At 38.4% G+C, this 9,716-nt stretch overlaps 1 protein-coding gene across 10 annotated transcripts in view; it reads right to left on the bottom strand.

Annotated features, from left to right (window-relative positions):
• Positions 1-2,446: 2,446 nt before the first annotated feature.
• Positions 2,447-9,716, bottom strand: part of LOC132916697 (LIM/homeobox protein Lhx9) — a 474,804-nt gene continuing 467,534 nt past the window's right edge. For all 10 annotated transcript variants that reach the window (XM_060976939.1, XM_060976949.1, XM_060976919.1 and 7 more), the window contains 2 exons: positions 8,692-8,835; positions 2,447-7,066 (listed from right to left, as the gene is read on the bottom strand). In XM_060976939.1, the coding sequence (XP_060832922.1) occupies positions 6,907-7,066; positions 8,692-8,835 (304 nt within the window). In that variant the 3' untranslated portion in view covers positions 2,447-6,906. The remainder of the gene's footprint in view (positions 7,067-8,691; positions 8,836-9,716) is intronic.

Genomic DNA, 9,716 nt, shown 5'->3' with positions numbered 1-9,716 from the left:
TGCGAAGTTCGAGATCGAATATCGAAAATGTTGTAGCTTAATTGACTCGAATAACTCTACTTTACCCTATACGTTGCGTTGTTCTCTTCCTTCTTTGTTTCCCTATGTACAAAGATGGAATTGATTTGTTTCTTCGAAGTCAATTCACAGGGGTTAAATTGAATTTGCTGGCACCAATGGCTGCCAATTACCGCAGCCTGTGTGTATAATAATTCGATCGAGTGGAGCTGGCCCCGGTGCTTATGCGCCGCTTGTATTTAAATTGTGTTATTGCCGTACAATAGTTTCGTTTATCGTACGCCCAGGAAAACGATATAGCGCGGTGCACCGTAGTTCGAACTATGTTCAATTCCATTGTATTTTATTAGAGCCGTTCCAATAAAATCTGATTACATGAAAAATTGATTGCGTGCGCGCGAGCACGCGCTTGTGCGTTTACCGATCTCACGTTTGCAGCCATGTGCCGCGTTGAATTTTCCAAAAAATTAGACGTCCAAAGCTATGAAACTTTGATATGAGATTTCTCTGCCAGAAACGTCCAATACTGGGATTCTTAATTGTTTCACAGATAATCTTTCCGATTCGATAAACAAATTTATAGTGAAACGTAGAAACTTAAGAAAGTACACCGGGTTGTCAAATAAATTTCTGCAATGATTTATTTTTTTCAAGTTATTGTTATTAAATGTTGTCTTGATTTAATGTGCAGCGTAATGTATGTACATTTTATATATACACATATGATGATGTATTTACAAATAAAATACAGGAGAAAGAGTGAAATATACGTCGTTAAACTTTTATACTATCGTAATCTCTGTCGAAACTTGTTACTTTTTGTAATATTCCATAATGTTGATTATAAAATGCCTTAGAAAATACATGTGCGATTTAAGTGTTTCCTTTTTTTATTCATCGATCGCCGCAATTCTTTTACTGAACCTCCATAAAACACGAAGTAACTGAGAAATATTAAGAGACGTTATTCACTGATGATATCTCAGTCGGTAAAGTTGGAAATTGCTAATATTGTAATCTTCGTATACTTTCTTAATAATCTCTAATAATGAAACTCACCTGTACTTATACCTGGCCATAGTGAAATGAAAATCAACTATAGAAGATTTGTAACAAGATCTCACAACAAAACTACGTTGCGCTTTTACAGAAACCTGCAATTCTGCCGCGTAATGTTAAAGTCTGCCACAGATGTCGCACTAGTAGTTTCCTTAAATCGATTGCTTCGTGATCTTTCAACTAATTATTTCCCGTCAACAACATTATTTCACCATTTATTCAGCAATTAATCACATACTTGCAAACTTTCCAATTATCGGGAAATCAATTAATAAAATTTTACGTAAACCTATTAAGCTTAGTACGGGGACAAAGACACCTGTATAGGCTTTTCTTTTTTATCAAAATACCTGCGTTCAATTGCGTAGCATTATCGTTCTGAAACTCGGTATTCGACAGCCAAGGTTCAGCAGGATTGCCATTCGTAAACGTTTATTACATCTATTCATGTCCTTTTTGAAAATATCGTTGATGGATGAGTAGTAGATAACGCGTAGACGAATGATAATAATTGATTATCGCACAATTCGATCATTTACCCGATGACTGTGGCAACTACATCATGGTCGAATATTTCAAAATAACTCTAGTTGTAGATCTACGGAAGCATGAAAGAAATAAAATCTATAGATTCTAAAATAACTGATGAATATTTAAAATATTTTCAGATCAAATAAATCTATTAACCGGAGGAGACGAGTCAACTTGTCACTCAAACTGCAACTTTCTCAGTTACGATAATATCTTCAATTAAAAATCCCCTACTTGTTTACGTAATCGCTGTTAAAAACGAATTATTTTACATTTATGTTTGCAAGAACTAAAACCGACTTAACTAAAGTTGATCTGTCTTTGATAAAGTTCCTGGTTAACAACGACTCGGTTAATTAATAAAAATTCCAATGATTTTGATAGATATTCCACTGGCTCTTTTCGTCCGACCTTGAAACGTCCTTGATCCTTTCTCTCCCAAGAAATAAAAGAAATTGCCATCGCGTCCTTTCCTCAATGGCAAAACAACTTCCGCCACGGGGAAAGAGAAACTTTTTCCCCGTCTCCCGAAAACGCGGCCAATAAGTTTCCGAAGGTGGAGGCATGAAAAGTTTGGAAAGCTCGCTCATTAATCTCGCCACGCTGGGTACGATATCTCGTGAGATTCAATTTCTTAAATTGGACAGTAACGTTCGCTTACCTCGAGGTCGTTTTGGGCTTCCTCGTCTGCGTCTGTTCGCGGTAGACTGCCAAGGAAATGATCGTGTAAGTATACTGCGGAAGAACTGGGACGGATGTGATATTTCTCGTATATACACACATCAAGAATCGAACGTATGACCAAGCATATATATGTGACTCACATGAACGAACGACGTTCTAAAAACTTGTGATTTTTATTTAATTAATAAACGTGTTTTGTATGTGTCTGTGTGTCGTGTGTATTTTTTTCTTTTTTTTTTGTATTTTACAAGAGGCCGCGAGAAATCATTCAGAGATGTCATCGGGTCCCGAATAAGAAGATCGAGATAAATCAAATAACAAAATTAACTAAACGCGTAAAGATCGTGATCTGATCCAACCGCGTGTACGCTCAACCGAGGACAACGTTCTTCGACGTACCATCACCAATGGATGCGATCTACGTATACAATCTTTCTAGTTTTCTTTGACCATTTCGCAGTATTGGAATCTACTATCTTGTGGTTCGAATCGAGACGAGCGAATAGATCTTAAAATCAAAATTTTGAACCCAGTATGAGGAATCTTAATTTTACGTCGCTTTAAACGAAGATAGATAAAAAGAAAAATTGACAGAAATCTTCATTAACGATACAAAGGAAATAAAACAAAATAATCAGTTTCACACGAGAATAAGACTGACGAAAATGATCACCTCGCTCGAAAAATCATCAAGCGCGTCAAACGTTCGATCGTACAACGTAGCGGATGGTCGAAAGCGTACATTCATTAGTGATGGCCGCCGAGGCATCGTACCCGCGATCGTCCATCGTAGGACGCGCGGTGTCCCGTCGCCGCATTTAATAGTAAATACATAACCATTTATATCACACAAACTTTTAACAATATACAAAATGTACCCTATGTACAAGATTAAATTACACGATCCATCAGCAAACAACTCCTTCGTCCGATCGAGCTTCTTCCATTCGAGAGCATGAAGTTTTTGTTTTCTCGCACGATCGCGTCGTGGATCCAAGGAATCGGAGAACACGCGCGCTATATTCGAAGAGAAATCGACGCGAAATCAGCAAGAGAACGAACGCGCTCTCCCTTGGATCCCTTTCGTCGAGCACCATTGCGGCGATCGAGCGTTGAAAACATAGTCATCCGCTTTTTCTTTTTCGTTCTCTCCTTTTACTCTTTTTTTCATTCTGTTAACTCTTTAACTCTATCATTCTCGTCTCGAATTCTCGTAAGCGCGAGGCGGCGTTCTGAGAGACGAAAGTTTCGCTAAGAACGAGACGGGGTAAACGAGTAACGATCAGTTTGCACGGCACGGAGGCGGTCGTTCGGTCGCTTTATAGGAATTTCGGACATGGCACTTGTCGATCGATTTTAAAATAACGCGGCAAACATACAATGACTCGCATTGATATTCGAATACATGGTATGCGAAACATTATTGTTTGTAATTAACTAGTTGATTTGTTTTTAATATATTAGAATAAATACTGTAGTTGAATAGTGAAATATTGTAGTTGATAGAAACATTTTATCTAGTGTACATAGCTTTCCTAAATAAGAAATGCTAAGGTAAATAATTCTCAAATTTTATGAAATATTCGATTACTAATGCGAGTTATTATGAAAAACGTCGTAAAAAACAGGAGAAAGGATATTTTCTATTTCTAACAAACAAAACTTGTTACTTTGAATAAATCTCGAAGAGGAAATCGTATATCATCATCAGAGAATCACTGATCGTTCGTCAACGATTTTTCTTTTTTCTATTAATTAGTATGCTATTTACGTCTATACAATGAAATTTTTAACAATGTTCGTTAGGATTCGTTCGATATATTTTTGCAATGATCTTGACGATCGTTCATCAAACGAAGAATTCTGGAGTACATATCTCGGGGATGAGAAATCGACAAGAAAATGTAGACCGCCATAAAGCGAACCGAGCCAGCCATTTCCGCGTGATTTACACCCAAAACATGTGTCTTTAGTTTCGCATTGAGCTTCGAACGTGCCCGAACCTGTGTCGTTTCCGGTTTCCCTGCTGGTTCGTCGACTTCGACGACGGAACAGCATGTCTTGATGGAAAAAGGAAACAATTTGTACAACTTGTAACAGGGAACTTCGACACGGAAACCGACGACAAGCTCGGGCGATAGTAGATATATCGTAACGTGTTCACGATTATACATTTACGTAAATGTTTATTACGGATGTCGAAACCCTGCCACTTAGAAAAAGTATTGTTACACGCTTCAATCCTTCGCCATGAGCATCCTTGGGCAGCGGTGCTCGCGCTCTCATCATCCGACAGTGTATCAACTCTATTTCCTGTCTACAAGAATTTTCTTTATTGTGCAGCTTGCGCGTCAACTTTTTAATAAACAGAAAATATCGACAAAACACTTTGCTTTGATTCAGGACGATGAGTTTCTCTCTGCAGGAATTTTCTTTATCGTGCATCCTACGTATCAATTTTTTTAATAAACAAAATATATCGATCACATTGCTTTGATGTTGAACGAAAAGTTTCATAAATCCTATCGACGTTTTGGAATTTTTTTAATTGAATATAATTGTATTCCCGATCGTTATTGGAGAATATTAAATGAAAAAGTTCTTCATCTTCGTGGGTAGAATATTACAGTACCAAATGGCGCTAATAACAAACTGTGAATGCGATGTTTGACGAATACAATTTTTTGTTCGATGAAAATTGCGTAACGTCTCATGAATCGTGCACATACAGACTACATTTCGCAAAAGGAAAAAAATCAATCCAACCACGAGGGCGGTATTGGCAAGGAAAATTCGAATAATAATTTCGCTCGTTCGACAGTTTCACCTCGATGTGGCCTTTTATTTCACCGTGGGGTAGACTCGATTAACGCGAGAACAAGGAACGCTTAATGAGATTACAGGGAGAGGCCACGCTTCAAGGACGGAGATGGGGCGACATTGAAAGAAAAATAATTTCGTAAGGTCCGGAACCTGATAATTTCAATCGTCGAATTATCTAGATCGATGAGATCTTCCGACATACGCGATTTTAGATCTTGAGGTTCTCGCTTCAGGTCCGGACTGCTTTAAAAACTCTATTCGAAGAGAAGAATACGTAAAGCCACGTGTTTGAAAGCTTCGATCGGTTGAACCTTTGCGAACGGAGAAACTGTTATTTACGTTATTATTAATATTTTTCTCTCGGGATTAAAGCAAAGCCAATAGGCCATAGGTTAATAATCGTTGTAACATTAATAAAACGAACAACCTGCTGAAGATTAAAATAATATTATCTTGGAACTAAAAGGATAGAATGGGTGATTTACAACAATCACGAAACATGTAATGTTTACAAAGGCTAACCAAACGAAATCGATTACAAAATATCGCGAATAAACAACCGTAAAAGGGGGAAGAGAGCACCAAACGCGGATGCAAACACGTTACAGAGGAAACACAGCGAAACACAAGCGCGAAAGTGATTGTCGATTGGCTGACGTGAGATTAACAGGATTACCGATTCGATTAAACAGTGACGACTACCAAAGAATCGACTGGAGCCGAAGAGAACTTGCGTTACACTGCTGTCGGCGACGATACACGCGTCCGTGCACCGCGGGACGCTTCGATTATTCTCGATTCTCCGTGATTGAGCAAAGATTATCGATTAAAGGGGGGAGACCAGTTGAGAGGATGCGTTCAGCGTTCTCGCACGTGGCCGTACGCGCAATTTATCGAGCAATCCAACGAGACATGTGCACGCTATTGCTCGAAGTTTGTCTGGATCGCCCTCAAAGTGGCGATCGAGAGGATCGTTGGCGCACAAACAATTATCACGTGACGAAAGACCGAATCGAAGATACGTTCGATCGGTCGGAGCACGTCGAAAGACGAAAAAGAAATATTGTTCTCTCCATTCTTTATGAAGTACTTGCTAGCGACATATAGTTCGGTCACAAGCAGAACAAGAACCTCGTATTGCAGGCAGGTTCCCTGTCCACCAGGATAATCCTTCGTTTTCGCTTGCACTCGTACACAGAACTTGCGTCGTTCACAGGACAAGATACGGTCTATCACTTGTTTCCTCTATCTCCACGAGAGGAGATCGCTCACGAATCAGCTAATCAAAGCTACGAGGAGTTCACGATTCGAACGTCGCTACAACTTTTCTTTCAGATGACAGATCGTAAGAACTCTATGTGGTACTCCATTCTTCCTTTCTTCCATCTTCGAATCGACGACGATGATGGAACTGAGAGAGGAAGAAGACTAGCGGCGGCGCTCGAAACCAGGGCGAGGATTCGTTCAGCCAGTAAACGGGCCTCGATAAAGTTAATCAACGAGGGTAGTTGTTCAATCACAGGTGTCCTGTGCCCACGGAGACCAGTCCTGATAGGTGGACGCCTGCAGGTGCGTTTGCTGTACCGCCAGTCCAGGATGTACGAGTGCCATCTGATGATGATGGTGATGGTGGTGGTGATGATGGTGGTACTGCTGATGACCCGGCGGAGGCGGCGAATAGGGATCCCCTCCGACAGCGACGTCCACGACATCGACCTGCGATGGTACGACGACGGGCGTTGGCTGCGGAGAGGCTTGCACCTTCTTCGGGCGACCGACCGGGTTGCCGCCTCATTCGCGACTTCTTCGAGGCCGACCGACCTTACCTTTTCTTACCGGTGCACCGCCGTTCCCGGCCGCCGCTGCAGCGGCGGCGGCCGCGACGCTCGACGATTTCACAATTTTATGCCAGTCCGTTTCACAGACCGGTGACCCAGACAACAGGTAGTACCTGTGTAAAAAAAAAGATTCTTATTAATCTTTGCCGTTATTTTTATTATTTATGTAGGTTCTTAGATTTAATCTTAACATTAAGTTACCTAAGTATGACCTGTAACATGCTAAAGCGAATATAAATGATATATATATATATATATATATATAGATGATGTAACTGACCCTCTCACAACGTGGCATGAGGTATATTTAAAAATGGGCATGTCGGTAAATATGGTACCATAAATTCTGCATGTTAAAGATCATATATAATGTAATTATCAATAATTCTTGTAAAGTGCTGAATGTATGGGGAAAACAGAATGAAACATTATCTTTTCAATTAATTTTTAAATTTGCTATTATTTATGTCATCTTCTTGTACTCATGGAAGTAAGTAATTTGTTTTTGAGTACTGAATATTAATCGTGTACTTATATGATGAGATTAAGAAATTGATAAACAGCGGGGTTAATCGTTTTGATTAATTAAATTTAAAATTACATCAACATAGATGCATTATTGGTTACGAGAATAAGAAAAATCATCCAAATTAGGAACAACTATTGAAAGTAGCTTATCGAATATGAATCGATTATTGAAATAAAATATCAAACATCGCTGAAGTCACAAAACAGTAAGGACATTAACACTTGAAGAAAATCGTGATAGTATAGAAACATGGACGTGAAACAATCGTTTCATACGAACAAAAACCGTGGTTCGAAACGAATGTCTGGCAATCAAGCAGAGCACGACGTGCGCACAGAGTATCCACGAAATCGATGCTCATAAACAAGATTGCTTCATTACTGGCCTGCAATAATTGTGTCCCTCCTCCTTTATTACAAAATCCCCGGTTGCGATCCCCACCAATTAACCGACAGTCCCGTGTGACACGCCTCTTTTCCAACCCTTTAATTGCCGCGTTTCCTCTTCGAGTCGTATCTATGCTCCCTAGCAAAATTCGCGGCCAAATCCTAACCCTTCAACCGATTCCTCTTGATATCCCTTTGAAGCCACGATCAATAACATCCTACCTTCAAATCCAGTCTTTAAAAATTCAGACACTAATGTTATTAATGTTTCAACATTTTACATAATAGCGAATTTGTAAAGCGAATGTTCCAGTTTGATCGCGATTGTATTTAATTCCAACCCCTTGATACACGTTTCTTGATATATATTTCTTTAAATCTACTATATGATCGATTCCATTTTATGCCAAAATTTATACTTCAAAAGAATTAAACAGTGGATGTTTATGCAAATTGGTATTTTCAAAAAAGTGGGACTTACTAGCGACTAGAGGCTATAGTGACCCATATTGATATTTTATATTATATTCCTATTATTATTATACTTATATTTTATATTATTATCGTATATCATAGGTAAATTTTCACCTGCACATTTTTCGTAAATGCGTAAACATCCGTAGTCTAACAAAAATATTAATTTTTCTATTAACAGCATTCATAAAACTAGTTTATTAATCCCGATCGTAATTTTGTCAAATCCTAACTTCATGATTCACTTCCACCTATATACGTGACAACCAAAACTAAGTACTTTACGGCTATTAATGCTTTATCGCGTCAATAACACTTACAAAGTTCGTTTATTAGTTCATAATCTTACCTATCGCCGGAAACGAGTTGATTTCCACATTTGCTGCAGGTGAAACATTTCTGATGAAACACTGATCCACCCGTCCTCATTACCAGCTCGGTGGCAGGTATCGCGTTGCCACAGCCTGCGCAAGCACCACTGCTTCCAAACATCCTGAAACAACCGTGAACAATATCGATTAATCGACAATCTTGATTACTTATTAGATTAATCCGCAAGTTTAATTATTATTCCATATCTGCGGTATTATTAAGTTTGAAGAAGTTGGAGCATGTGTAGAACTATGATACATTACATTCTTCCAAATAAAACATTTGTTTCATGTTGTAGTTTATATAGCACGTTACTTTAAAGTGTCTATTATTCTAATACATTTTCGTATCATTAATAATAATAAATAAAATATTTGTATTTAATAATATCGCGCTTGTTACTTGTATATATTATATATTTCAATGTTTGAGTTAATTTGACTTTGATTTATTGTTAAAGAGGATGATAACGAACGATTGATAAGAAGGAATTTGTAAAAAGAGGCAGTGGGTTTTAGGAACGATACTGTATAAGTAAGAGTTAGGTCGATCAGAGAAGGAATGGATAAAGCGAAACGAGGCGCCGATAATTACGAGATTTCTCTTTGTTTCGCGAAAACGAATATTTCTACGTTCATTAATGTTTCATTGGGTTATACGCGTAGCTGGCTACACTAACGAGTCCACATTTATGCCAGCTACGCATTATGAATTCAATGATGTTGACTGAAAACTGGTAATTCACAAAAACATAAGTACCCATATATGTATATGGCGGGTGTTGAATATATGTATATTCTACGTATTATCGTGGCATTAACAAAGTGATTTTCCCTCGAAGCCGAATAAATAGATTCCAATGGTGTCCGGATTCGTTACGACGCATTACCAGTTAAGTTAGTAAAAAATTTCTCCGAAATGAGAGTAATCTAATTAACCTGCTATTTCCTTCACTTTTTCTTCATTAAAAACCCGATCTTTTTAGTGCTAATACATAGGAAT

This window comes from Bombus pascuorum, chromosome 1 (genome assembly GCF_905332965.1).
Source record: "Bombus pascuorum chromosome 1, iyBomPasc1.1, whole genome shotgun sequence".
Lineage (NCBI taxonomy): Eukaryota > Metazoa > Arthropoda > Insecta > Hymenoptera > Apidae > Bombus > Bombus pascuorum.
Note: the sequence above shows the minus strand (reverse complement) of the source record. Positions and strands in the feature narration are given on the sequence as shown.